Genomic DNA, 14823 nt, shown 5'->3' with positions numbered 1-14823 from the left:
CCCAGATGCATGAAGGTTGACTGGACAACACCAAGGCCTAGAAGCTTCAGAGAGTCTGGCAGTGAAAGCCTTTGGAACCCCCACTAAGGGCCTGGTTGGGATGAACAGGGGACACTGCTGGAATCCCAGCTCTGACCTTGGCTACAGTTGCCCATTGACTGATGCACCTGTCCCTTCATAGCCAAAGGCAGCAAGAACTCCACAGGGGTTAATGCTAGGCTAATTTCAAATATATCACTGCAGACCTCTGACAACAACACTGTGGCCTTGTTAATTCTAATTACTGTTTCCTTTCTTAGGGGCAAGGGGAAATTTTTAGACTGAATTATGGATAGGTATGTTTAGTGCTATATTGAATTTTGAAACTAGGCAGTTAAAGAGTTTGCAAGTACAACAAACAGGATATGAAATAATTAAAGCAGTACAGTACAGATGAGGATTTGGAAGCTCCAGGTTCAAATTCCCATTGGGTCATTATGCTCACTGGGTGACCTGGGGTCAGTCACTAGCTCTCAGCCTAACCTACCTCACAGGGCTGTTGTGAGAATAAAGGAGGGGGGAGAAAATCCATGTACGCAGCACTGATCTACTTGGGGAAAGAGCAGGATAAAAATGAAATAAACAGGATTCCCAAAGGGTCTCCCATTAAATCAATATACGCATTAAATCAAAGAAATAAAGGTTGCATTTTAAGGTTGCACACACAAATGTGATGGCATCTTGTGTTGTTATACAGGCTGTTGCACAAAAAATTGCACAACAAGGTACTGACAATTTTATGTGTTGAACAAGTAAAAAGCCAAGTCAGAATACACAGATTTGTGTATAAAAACTTCATGATATAATTTCTGCATGTGGAAGTCACTTTACACTACTAGTAACATACCTTGCTCTAATCTCAGTTTTTCAAAGATATTCTGAATCTCTTCTGGGATTCCTCCGATGTAAACAGGAGAGTTTACAATCAGCTGCTCTAAGCCAGGCTGCACCACATGCTTTGTCAATTCATTTACACTTGCTGAAACTACCAGTCCTTCTTTTTTCAAAATAACCTTATTCCATTTTCTATCACAGTAGGACAATCCTAGCCAAAGGTTCACACGTGTGGAAACAATGCCGGTTTTGAGCAGAAAAAGCAGGATTCCACTTTTCAGTTCTGCCTATAATTTGAAAGAAAAAAAAGAAAAAGAATGACTGATGTAGAGAGGAAGACAAAGCACCCACCCATTCATTCAACTAATCAAACATGACCAATATAGTTCACAATGTGTCGGATTTCAAAAAAGAAGCAACACAAGTTAGAGTATCATTTTGATTGAAGCAGCTGGTGTTTTAAAAACAAAATGCAAGCTTCTGAGACACACAGAGCTCTTCAGGCTTAATGTTTGAAGGGGGCAGTGAATACTCCAGGCAGTCCAATCCTAAGCTTTCCAGCACCCAGTGGAACAGCGGCACTAAAATAGCAATCGCTGTATCCTGTGGGCATGGGCACCAGGAAGCCACCAGACATCTCCTCTGGAGACTGGGAGGTTCATTCCCTTCCCCTGAGAAAGGACACAGGCCCAACAATGTGGCTTCTCAAGTTTGTATTGTTTTGCTGACGCAGATGACAGAACCTCCATGCAGTGACGTCACTAGGGTTTGCGTCCCCCCCCATGCAATGCCAGCACGTCATCCCCCCCCCATGCAGTGGCAGGGCAACACCCCAGGTGGTGGGCATGGTGATTTATCATCACTCTGCCCCCACTGGTTTTAGGGTTGTAGCTTTTGATAGAACAAAGATAGAACACATTCTGCATTAAATTACGCATTGATTGATATATAACATGATGGTGTTATTCCTCCAAACTGTGATTTTAGTGGTTTTGGTCACTAGTGGTGTCACCCCCCCCCCAGGCTGTCAACTTACTAACACCTTATTGCAGCAGTTCTCAAACTTTTAGCACTGGGACCACTTTTTAGAAAGATACTTTTTAGTGATTATGAAAACTTGTAGAGTCACACACACACACACACACCCTGTGTCAGCTTACTAACACCTTACTGTAGCAGTTCTCAAACTTTTAGCACTGGGACTTTTTAGAATGACAATCTGTCCAAGACCCACCAAAAGTGATGTCATGGTGGAAGTGGCATCATCAGGCAAATTAAAATAAATAGGTATAAATAATTAAAGTAAAACAATTAAATAAGCAGTAGCCAGCCCTGGTCCACGGAGTTAATTTCCTCTGTAGCCTGCCTGCAATTACACCCCCCTTCCAAAATCAGTAAGGTTTTCAGCCCTACCCAATGCCCAGTTCAATTTAAGAACTTCTGTTTAAACCAGAGCATTGTCTGGATCCACTTGGCTTTGCAAGTCTCAAAAAGGTTCACTTTATCAGCTGAAGCCTCTGCTTTGATCCTTTTTACCGGGGGGGGGGGGGGGCGGCTGCCTTCTGGAGCTCCAGTTCCATCAGATCAGGACCATTTCAATAGCTTCACATTCCCCTTTGCCTTGCCTGACCACCAACCAAGGCATGTTTGCTTACTCGCAAGTAAACACGACCATGATGCTTAGTTTCACTTTCCATAGGGCTCAATACATTTGTCTGCTTGGAGGGAGGGACTTTCTTTTCAGGTGTTTTTGGGGGCCGCATTCATTGGATCAGGACCATTCTGGTGCTGTTGGATTCTTCTCGGCCTGCCCTTTCCGTCGGACTAAGGCAAGCTTGCCTACTCGCGAGTAAACATGCAATACAGCTCACTTTCACTTTCCATAGGGCTCCATGCATTTTTTTGTTCTCTGGTTTTATGGCCATAACTTTTGATAGAAAGGAGATATTTCACTCTGGTTTTTTGCATTGCATTCTGCTGGAAATTCCACATACAACCGTATATAACATGATAGTAGTACCCCTAACCACCACAATTTTAGCGTGTCACCCCCCAGTGTGCGTCACCCCCCGTGCGCGTCACCCAGTGCAGCCCACAGCACCCTAGCAATGCCACTGACTCTTGATAAGGTGCAAAACATTAGGTTAAGCCATTTAGGGCACTGGGTGAGCAAAGTCACAAAAGAAAGGTGTTTGATGAGCTCCACGGGGGGAGGGGGGAGATTCCATAAGATTCAAAGGGAGAAAAAGGTATGAAAGCTGAGTCACAGGACCCCATGTGACTTTGATCCCTGACCTTGAGTTTGTTTTGCTGTTGCTTTGGTGCTGTGTGAAGCACCCCCACTTCAGCCACTATCAAGAACAACTGTGCCAGGCCAGCACAAAACTGATAACTGACCATCTCTTTGCAACTTTTTCCTCTTCCTTCAGAGCATTTGAAAGCCACTGTGCCAGTACAGGCTAGAGAGCTATCTTGGTGGGCTGCCTTGTAATGTTCCTCTTCTTCCAAGGAAAACAGATTCAGCTCTCTTGTCCTGCTTCTCTCTTTGAACAACTACAGACTGACAGTTTGTTTCAAAGCCCTTTCCACCTTTCTACACCCTACTTTTAAAGAGGAACATTGCTTGGTTTTGGCATTCTAGCCCCACAAATCCTGCAATGCATCACACCCAAAATGGCGGAAACAGACTGGTAAACTTGATCCTTGGCAGTCTCACTATCTATCCCCAATTCCCCCCTCCAATTTTCCTAGTCTCTTGCACAGAAAATTGACAACACGCTTAGTGGCTCTACCATTTTCCTCCCTTATGCAAGTGCCTTGTGCAACTGTTCAGAGGAGACACAAGATCAGTCTCAGGGCTACAAAAACTTCCTTCAATTGATATATCAAGTACTCCAAAGGGTAAGGGAGGTATACATCTTTTGTCTGCTTTTTCACTTCTGAGACTTCAGACATTGGGTAAGGACGGTCATCTGGTGGAAGGTACTAGCAAGTAACTGAAGTGATTTCACAGCCCCTCCAAGGGGCCCAACTCCATGCCTGTAGCCCTTGGTTCAGATTACAGAGAAATGTAATCAAGCCATAGCCTTTCATCAAGGCCAGAAGTGTGGGAACCTCTCTTGCTCTTTTTCTTTTCCTTCACAGATGTCCCACCCACCCACCCCTCCCTTCGTGGTACCACAAAACTGGTTTTCTCAGCCCAGGTAGCCTTCCTAATTTCCCTACATTCCATTCCCCCTCTTTGCTTGTGCCATCACCCACCTCTCTGCCCTTTTAAGGATTTTCTCTCTCTCTTAGTCTGAACATGGTAACTGCTTACATGTTTAGGGTCGAGCAGAATGAATGGTTAAGGAATATTGCACTGATTTTGATTTCCCTACCCTAAATTTGTCTTATTCCTACAATAAAGTTCTTCTTGTCACACCTTCACCCTTGCCTTCCTCACCAAACTGCTGAGATGTGCCACTGACCACTGCACAGGGTCCCAGGACATAAAATAGATTTCCCTAGTGTGTGCATGTTAATATGTGTTCTGAAAAGCACACCTGGTCACAAGTATAACTGCATCTCATTACTAATTTTAGAAAGTGTGAAAATAGCTATTTGCCAATTTTGTTATGAAGGATGTCAAGACTACTGAGAAGGAAAGATCAGATCTGCTTAAACTAACTTTAAACTTACAGGCAAAATTAATTTTTAATACTTAAAATACATATTGATCCAACAGCTCCTACTTATTTTTTCAAATGTCTCAAGGAATGATTTTCTTATATTGGGACAGGCAGTAGACTTATGAGTCAGTTTATCTAATACAAGCACACATCATCAAAAGGTTCGTTTTCTGGTAAATTGCATGCATGAGTTAAATAGTCAACACAGTACCTTGTTTGGGATGCAGCAGTAAGTATATTTTGAGATTCTAAATTGTGTAGGTCAGGAAAAAAATGACATTTAAATAAGGTTCTTTGTGGGAAAAACAGATTAATAAGGCCGCAGCAAAAAAATAAAAAATAAAGACCTAGATATTTCAGCATCCATACCTAAATCTGAGTACAAAGAGGGCAACTAACAATATGTATTTTCTCCTTACGGTAACATTTGTTACATATATATTATCATCTCACATGTGTCAATATAAAATCATATTACCAGATAATCAGATAGAAGAGAGTTTTTACTAAAAATCACCCCTACTACTCAAACATGTGTTTCCAGTTGCCAGTTCAGTCCTGTTCCTAGCCCCCAACTCTGTCCTTTCATCTTCTGAATTCAAAGACAGGAGATTCACAAAAGCAGTCATTGAGCTGTCACACACTCCTTTCCAATGAGACTTTAGTGTTAGTTCTCATGAAAGACCATATAATCCCATCTGTTATGATCCGTTAAGGAAAGAAACTGGCTGCACATAATAAATAATATAATAATTCACAACCAGCGGCACTATGAAGAGACCTCAGGAAGAGAAAATATACTATATGCTGTTATCCCAATGTAACTCTCCAATTTACAGCCAACATCATCCATATTGCAAAAACACAAGGTCCACGATGCTGGTCATAACAATGAGGTATCCTGCAAAAGAAGGATACCTGGAGGCACATACTGGTCTTGATATGAATGATCCAGTGCATACTGAATTCTAAGTGCCATTTATTCACAGTATTAGTATGGTAGGGTTAACCTACCATTCCTTCATTATTGGTTCATAGGTGAGGAACCACTGTATTCAATGGTATATACCCATAATGAGAGATTAGAACCAGTAACACACACCCCACCAGCACTCTTAAGTGTAATGAGGCGATGTAAAATATTGTGTGTGGGGGGGTCTCTAAGAGAGAGAAGAAGATAGCAGTGAGGAAGAGGAGCTGGCTGAAGGCACTCTGGACTGCAGTAAGCTCTCTCTCTCTCTCTCTCTCTCTCTCTCTCTGGGGATCTTTTGAGGAGTAGCAGATCTACAGCCTTGAAGGAGCACTTTCTATTTACATTTTGGCTGGTTTTTCACCAAATGCCTTCAGAGCGGTGTCCGTCAAAAAATAATAATAAAACATCACCATAAAATAATCAAAAATAACAAAACAATAGATCAATGTAAAAAAACGAAAGATAATCAACAAAAGCAATCAAATCTGAGAAGCAAAACCTGGCCTTCATGGATGCTGCTTCCATGCATGTAAATGAAACACATAACATAAAGATGCTATAAAGATTCATTAACTCGTGAACTCATGAGTTGTGCACATGGAAGACTTGGAAAAACACTCGAGTCAGGTACTCATCCCACGAATGCTGACTCGAGTCTATCTTTGTCTGGGTGTACTTGCTCATTCAGATTGGACTGAAGGGAAGCAGGGAGGTTCCAGCCAGTACACAGGGAAGGGTTAATGTTAATGTTTGCTTTCGCATGGGGGAGACGGGTGGAAGGCAGGACTGAGCTCTCTTTGATGATCATTGGATGAAGGATGGGCAGTCTGGTATTTTCTTTGGCTGAGTTAGGGAAAAAGGAGGAGCCAAGGGGGTTCTTGCTTTATGATTGGCTGCAGAAGCTTGGGGGGGGGAGGGAAGCTGGGGGTAAGGTAGTTCACAGCAATCACATTTTTCATTGCATGGCTGCTGTGCGGTGCTCCATTGTTACTTGGACAGAGGAAGCCTCATTGAATGACTGGCTGTAGTGGGACTACTTCTGAGTAGAGCTGCCAAGGATCAGGTTATCCTGGTAAGCCCCACAGCTGCTGCTTGTGACCCTCCTCCCTCTTGCTGTATCTGTCCCTCTTGCTGTATCTGCTCTCTTGCAATCCCTCCCACCCTGTTTATGGCGAGTGTTCAAAGAGAACAACAACATACACACACAGGCATCAGCCCTGTTTCTGTCTGCAGAGGGCTTTTTAAAGTGGGTGTGACTCGATTCGAGTCCTATCGAGTTGCAAAAGGGTGACTCAGAAAGTGCCCCCGTTATGACTCGTTTTCAAATTGAGTTGTGGGGGGTGGAGACTCTAGACTTCAGTTGCACCATGCTGGGTTTTCGCATCCCTGCCATCTGCTGCCGCCTCCACTAAACGTATGGAAAGGTTATAAGAGATCAATAGCAAGGTCATCCTCAATAACACATAAAAGGAGAGTGTTGACCAGTGGTAGGGAGAATTCTAAGAAGATGCATAGCCTTTCACCACGTATTTGTTACACAGTCAGTATTTTGTTTTTGCTTATTTCTTTTGAATTCAAGGCATGCAGCAGACATGCATTTATACAGGTATACTCAGTGCTGAGCACCTGCCTGGAGACTTTCCAATTATGGGTACTTTTAGATTTAGGATTTTTAACTACCAAAGATGTAAGAGTACTGAATTTAGCAAGCTGCTTTTTAGCACTTTCATCTTAAAATTCAGCAACAATTCTTAATTATAATTGTTAGTCCACTTTTATGTTCAAAGAACAATCAGAGTACCATAAAAAGTATACAATTTAATAACAAATTAAGATGAAAGAGTTTTAAAGATTTAATTTCAAAAGCAAAACCTAGAACATTTGAATTTCAAAAAGTCAAATTCGAATTCTGAAGTTTTAACAAAATATACATACATTTCAGCTCTAGGATCCACGCTGCAATCCTACCCACATTCAGCTGAGAGTGGGCCAATTGTCTATAATAAGATGTACTTTTAAGTAGACATGCATGTCTCAGTCATACATTTTACTGGATGGCCTTACATAGGAGCCCAATCGACTGTATATTATTATATACAGTCTGTATATTATTATATTATATATAATATAAGTCTGTATATTATTATTATTATTTATTATAATAATATAATATAATATAATAATATAATATTATTATTATATATATAATATATATTATAGTATATATTATATTATATTATTATAATATAATATAATATATTATTATTATTATTATTATTATTATTATATAAGTATGTATATTATTATTATATACAGACTGTATATTATTATATATATTATTATTATCCTATGCACTTCTCCTCCATTGATGCAGGCGTGCCAAAACGGCTCATACTGCATCATGCCGGGTGGGGGGGGTGTCCAAAAGGTCTGCCCTGGAAAATGAAAAAATGTTTCTGCACTTGTGTATTTGCTGGTGCAGGTCTGCATTGACTCATGCCATAGGATTGGGTCTAGGAAAGAGGACAGGATTTGGTGGCTACTGCTACCACCATGCCTTCCACTTTCCCAGGAGCCAATCTGCCTGCCCCCTGCCTCAGTCACTGTTCCATCCTTCCCACTCTCTGACCTGCCTCCCCTGCCAATTTACCTTAGTCAGCAGTTCTTGACTGCGCTTTGGCAGAACACACCTCCACATGCTGTTGGAAGCCCTTTCAGAAGTTGCCACCATAAGGCAGTCACTGCTGTTGGAATGCTAGTTCCACCAGTGAGACTGCCCCATAAGATTGGGTTGCATATCTCAGTCTAACCTGCCTCACAGTGTTAAGAGTATTAAATGAGAGTAATAAGGGGTATTAATTGATCCATTTAAGTATAGAGAAGTATGTTCTTCCCATTCTTCATCCTAAATGCATTATACAGAATGATTTTGGGGTTCTGAGTTACCTGGATTATGGCATTGCCGTTTGACATAGCTTTGAGTTCCTTCATTTCATCCATGTCTTTCCCCCATTCTGTTTATCAATCTGTATACACTACCTTTAATAAAATGCTGCAAAAAACAATCAATGTGATTGGACTTTATTGCATCAAAATCTATTTTTTATGGCGCTGTACCATTGTGTAAGAATATATCAACACCCCACAGCCCACAACACACATCAACACACCACCAGACTAAAAAGAATGTTGATGCAAGTATGATTGTATCAATAATTTTTTTTCAATCTTCTATCAATGCACACATGCACATTGGTAACATGGGGGAAGAAACATGCACATGAAAGTGGCAGCAAAATATGCCAAATTTGGAACTAACTTTCAAAATTATCTAAGTCAAAGTGAAACGTAGGTGGAATAAAACTTAAGCCGTTTCTGCTCAATGTTGCATATACACAACAAGGATTAAATGTGTTGCACCTGCAGGCTGGGCAGAAATGGGTTAAGGTAGAGCAAATCCATAAAACAGTCAAAATACAGAATAGGGAAAATCTGCTCATTCCTAGACAGGATGCTGTTGTGTTCCTGTACTGTGTGTGTGGACCACAAAACAGATGAATGCCACGAGAGCCGTCAGCTCCGATGGTGATCATCTCTTTGATGGAGAACCTGTAAAGGAAGAAGACGGGAACATGGTTGCTAGAATCAGACCAGATGCCTCTCATATCCACCAATAAGAGATCAGCAGTGCCAAAGCTGATCAGTTCTTTTAAAGTGATGTGTTCTGATCTGTTCAGAAGAGGAGGGATGCTCAAGTATACAGGTAGTTTGTACTGCTTTTTGCTGTGCTTGAACATAAGAACATAAGAACATAAGAACAGCCCCACTGGATCAGGCCATAGGCCCATCTAGTCCAGCTTCCTGTATCTCACAGCGGCCCACCAAATGCCCCAGGGAGCACACCAGATAACAAGAGACCTCATCCTGGTGCTCTCCCCTACATCTGGCATTCTGACTTAACCCATTCCTAAAATCAGGAGGTTGCGCATACACATCATGGCTTGTACCCTATAATGGATTTTTCCTCCAGAAACTCGTCCAATCCCCTTTTAAAGGCGTCTAGGCTAGACGCCAGCACCACATCCTGTGGCAAGGAGTTCCACAGACCGACCACGCGCTGAGTAAAGAAATATTTTCTTTTGTCTGTCCTAACCCGCCCAACACTCAATTTTAGTGGATGTCCCCTGGTTCTGGTATTATGTGAGAGTGTAAAGAGCATCTCCCTATCCACTCTGTCCATCCCCTGCATAATTTTGTATGTCTCAATCATGTCCCCCCTCAAGCGTCTCTTCTCTAGGCTGAAGAGGCCCAAACGCCGTAGCCTTTCCTCATAAGGAAGGTGCCCCAGCCCCGTAATCATCTTAGTCGCTCTCTTTTGCACCTTTTCCATTTCCACTATGTCTTTTTTGAGATGCGGCGACCAGAACTGGACACAATACTCCAGGTGTGGCCTTACCATCGATTTGTACAACGGCATTATAATACTAACCGTTTTGTTCTCAATACCCTTCCTAATGATCCCAAGCATAGAATTGGCCTTCTTCACTGCCGCCGCACATTGGGTCGACACTTTCATCGACCTGTCCACCACCACCCCAAGATCTCTCTCCTGATCTGTCACAGACAGCTCAGAACCCATCAGCCTATATCTAAAGTTTTGATTTTTTGCCCCAATGTGCATGACTTTACACTTACTGACATTGAAGCGCATCTGCCATTTTGCTGCCCATTCTGCCAGTCTGGAGAGATCCTTCTGGAGCTCCTCACAATCACTTCTGGTCTTTACCACTCGGAAAAGTTTGGTGTCGTCTGCAAACTTAGCCACTTCACTGCTCAACCCTGTCTCCAGGTCATTTATGAAGAGGTTGAAAAGCACCGGTCCCAGGACAGATCCTTGGGGCACACCGCTTTTCACCTCTCTCCATTGTGAAAATTGCCCATTGACACCCACTCTCTGCTTCCTGGCCTCCAACCAGTTCTCAATCCACAAGAGGACCTGTCCTCTAATTCCCTGACTGTGGAGTTTTTTCAGTAGCCTTTGGTGAGGGACCGTGTCAAACGCCTTCTGAAAGTCCAGATATATAATGTCCACGGGTTCTCCCGCATCCATATGCCTGTTGACCTTTTCAAAGAATTCTATAAGGTTTGTGAGGCAAGACTTACCCTTACAGAAGCCATGCTGACTCTCCCTCAGCAAGGCCTGTTCGTCTATGTGTTTTGAGATCCTATCTTTGATGAGGCATTCCACCATCTTACCCGGTATAGATGTTAGGCTGACCGGCCTATAGTTTCCCGGGTCCCCCCTCTTTCCCTTTTTAAAAATAGGCGTGACATTTGCTATCCTCCAATCTTCTGGTACCGTGGCCGTTTTGAGGGACAAGTTGCATACCTTAGTCAAGAGATCTGCAACTTAATCAGGTGCAATGTGTTCAGGACTTAAATTGTAACCTCTGGGGCAAGGACCATGTCACTTCTGAATTCTTTATAACATTTAGCATAATGTTAATGTTTGGCTCAAGGAATGTTAAATACTAATGGATGACCTATTCGCACAACTTCAACTTCTCTATTCTGTGATCCCATGGTTGTATAAAGGTAGGAAAACCAGATGGCCTGGCAGTGAAATACATTAGTGAAATGGCAGAAGACAAAAATCAATATAAAACCATTCTACCTAGCTATAAAACTATACAGGAAAGTAGATTAGTTCACAGAGGTTATGGGAATATCACCATACCTTACAAAAAACAAACCTAAGAACATAATGAACAGCCTTTACAGGTATACATTCCAATTCACAGAACCACCAGTATCATTAGGCTGCTACCCTCCAAATTAGGACACAGACTTCAACTGACAGACTCATAGAATGTAGTAAAATGTAAAGGAATAAGTTTATTGGTAAACTTGTCACACCATGAACTGTTTCCTGTAAGACAATGGAGCTAATCCTTCCTCCCTGCAACTACACTGCCATTCACAAATATGGTTGCACACCTGAGTTTGCCCTGCCCCTGCCTAATGCAGCCAGTGCAGAGGCTTCAATTTTATTGGCTGGCCTGTGAAAGGTTGGTGGGACAACTGTGCCAATCGGGAGCTGCAAGTTCAGTTCAATTTTTGCCAGTGACCCTGCCCACCTGGCCTGCATTTAATCAGAGAGTAGCTGGTCACTCATTAGAGGGTCAAGTACACCTTTTTTGCTGTCAGCCTGGTTGGCCTTGGCTGGTAGTGTTTTTGCCTACTCCTGATTGAGGTTTGGCAGTGTGGTATTTGGTGAAGGTTTTCACTGACTGTTGGTCACTTTGGTAAGTTTTGTGTGGGAAGGGTAGGTAAGCATAAAAGCTTGGTGTCCAGTCTAAGGCAGGCAAGATCAGGAGGTAAGCTAGAACCACTCTGATTATGCTTGATTGGCTTGATGAGGCTGGCTGGCAAGCCACCTAACTGGCTGGACTGGGAAGGCTGCTGCATGGTTTGGCCTGGGGATCTTCACCATCCAGCTGCCTCAACCCTTTGGATTTGGCTGTAATAGGCATGCTCAGTCTTTACATAAGAACATAAGAACAGCCCCACTGGATCAGGCCATAGGCCCATCTAGTCCAGCTTCCTGTATCTCACAGCGGCCCACCAAATGCCCCAGGGAGCACACCAGATAACAAGAGACCTCATCCTGGTGCCCTCCCCTACATCTGGCATTCTGACTTAACCCATTCCTAAAATCAGGAGGTTGCGCATACACTTCATGGCTTGTACCCCATAATGGATTTTTCCTCCAGAAACTTGTCCAATCCCCTTTTAAAGGCGTCTAGGCTAGACGCCAGCACCACATCCTGTGGCAAGGAGTTCCACAGACCGACCACACGCTGAGTAAAGAAATATTTTCTTTTGTCTGTCCTAACCCGCCCAACACTCAATTTTAGTGGATGTCCCCTCGTTCTGGTATTATGTGAGAGTGTAAAGAGCATCTCCCTATCCACTCTGTCCATCCCCTGCATAATTTTGTATGTCTCAATCATGTCCCCCCTCAGGTGTCTCTTTTCTAGGCTGAAGAGACCCAAACGCCGTAGCCTTTCCTCATAAGGAAGGTGCTCCAGCCCCGTAATCATCTTAGTCGCTCTCTTTTGCACCTTTTCCATTTCCACTATGTCTTTTTTGAGAAGCGGCGACCAGAACTGGACACAATACTCCAGGTGTGGCCTTACCATAGATTTGTACAACGGCATTATAATACTAGCCGTTTTGTTCTCAATACCCTTCCTAATGATCCCAAGCATAGAATTGGCCTTCTTCACTGCCGCCGCACATTGGGTCGACACTTTCATCGACCTGTCCACCACCACCCCAAGATCTCTCTCCTGATCTGTCACAGACAGCTCAGAACCCATCAGCCTATATCTAAAGTTTTGATTTTTTGCCCCAATGTGCATGACTTTACACTTACTGACATTGAAGCGCATCTGCCATTTTGCTGCCCATTCTGCCAGTCTGGAGAGATCCTTCTGGAGCTCCTCACAATCACTTCTGGTCTTCACCACTCGGAAAAGTTTGGTGTCGTCTGCAAACTTAGCCACTTCACTGCTCAACCCTGTCTCCAGGTCATTTATGAAGAGGTTGAAGAGCACCGGTCCCAGGACAGATCCTTGGGGCACACCGCTTTTCACCTCTCTCCATTGTGAAAATTGCCCATTGACACCCACTCTCTGCTTCCTGGCCTCCAACCAGTTCTCAATCCACGAGAGGACCTGTTCTCTAATTCCCTGATTGTGGAGTTTTTTCAGTAGCCTTTGGTGAGGGACCGTGTCAAACGCCTTCCGAAAGTCCAGATATATAATGTCCATGGGTTCTCCCGCAGCCACATGCCTGTTGACCTTTTCAAAGAATTCTATAAGGTTCGTGAGGCAAGACTTACCCTTACAGAAGCCATGCTGACTCTCCCTCAGCAAGGCCTGTTCATCTATGTGTTTTGAGATCCTATCTTTGATGAGGCATTCCACCATCTTACCTGGTATGGATGTTAGGCTGACCGGCCTATAGTTTCCCGGGTCCCCCATCTTTCCCTTTTTAAAAATAGGCGTGGCATTTGCTATCCTCCAATCTTCTGGCACCGTGGCCGTTTTGAGGGACAAGTTGCATACCTTAGTCAAGAGATCTGCAACTTCATTCTTCAATTCCTTAATAACCCTTGGGTGGATGCCATCAGGGCTCGGTGACTTATTGATCTTTAATTTATCAATGAGGTCTGAAACATCTTCTCTTTTAACCTCTATCTGACTTAACTCCTCGGTTAGAAGGGGCCGTTCGGGCAGCGGTATCTGCCCAAGGTCTTCTGACGTGAAGACAGATGCAAAGAACTCATTTAATTTCTCTGCCATCTCTAAGTCTCCTTTTATCTCCCCTTTCCCTCCCTCACCATCCAGAGGGCCAACCGCTTCTCTGGCGGGTTTCCTGCTTCTAACATATTTGAAGAAGCTTTTATTATTCCCCTTAATGTTGCTGGCCATGCGTTCCTCATAGTCTCTCTTGGCCTCCCATATCACCTTCTTACATTTCTTTTGCCACAGTTTATGTTCCTTTTTATTCTCCTCATTAGGGCAAGACTTCCATTTACGGAAGGAAGCTTCCTTGCCCTTCACAGCCTCTCTAACTTGGCTGGTTAGCCATGTGGGCACCCTCCTGGATTTAGTGGAACCCTTCTTTCTTTGCGGTATACACCTCTGCTGGGCCTCTATTACTGTTGTTTTAAGCAGCCTCCATGCACTCCATGCACTTTGACTGAGTGCAGTTTGGAGTCAAACGATACGCCCTACAGCACCAGGGGGAGGTAGATAGCTACTGCAGTTTACCCTGCTTAGTTCCTGCATGTTGGGTTGGGTTTGTTACTTGCCCTGCTGCAGTTGTTATCTTAATAATTAAAGTATCGTAATAAATTCAATAATTAAACTAAGTGGCCCCGTTAAAGTCCAGGCCTCTGTCTTGTGTCTTCAGTGGAGTATGAGGGTAACCCATTTGTAAAGAGACTTCGGAAGTCCAGAAATTTCAACTGGTTCAGAATTTGGCTGGCGGGTTTTATATGGGACCAGGAATATTAGGCTGACCTGTACCAACTTCATTTGTTACCAATTCATTTCTGGGCTCAATTTAAGGTATTGCTTTTAACCTTTAAAGCCGTAAATGGTTGGGGACCAAGGCAGACCCTAAATGGTAAGACCAAAGGTCTCTCTCTGTATGAACTTGCCTGAAACTCCATTCTACTGCTGAAGTTGTTCTCAGAGTTCCTTTGCCATCATAGCTACAGCAGGTACAAATGGT

At 43.3% G+C, this 14823-nt stretch overlaps 1 protein-coding gene across 1 annotated transcript in view; it reads right to left on the bottom strand.

The window, feature by feature from the left end:
- USH2A (usherin) overlaps window positions 1–14823 on the bottom strand; it is a 567365-nt gene that overhangs the window by 368590 nt on the left and 183952 nt on the right. Inside the window, exon 26 of the mRNA XM_066623430.1 lies at window positions 887–1160. Within this exon, the coding sequence (XP_066479527.1) occupies window positions 887–1160 (274 nt within the window). The remainder of the gene's footprint in view (window positions 1–886; window positions 1161–14823) is intronic.

This window comes from Tiliqua scincoides, chromosome 1 (genome assembly GCF_035046505.1).
Source record: "Tiliqua scincoides isolate rTilSci1 chromosome 1, rTilSci1.hap2, whole genome shotgun sequence".
Classification (NCBI taxonomy): domain Eukaryota; kingdom Metazoa; phylum Chordata; class Lepidosauria; order Squamata; family Scincidae; genus Tiliqua; species Tiliqua scincoides.
This window is presented reverse-complemented; position numbering and strand designations above follow the sequence as displayed.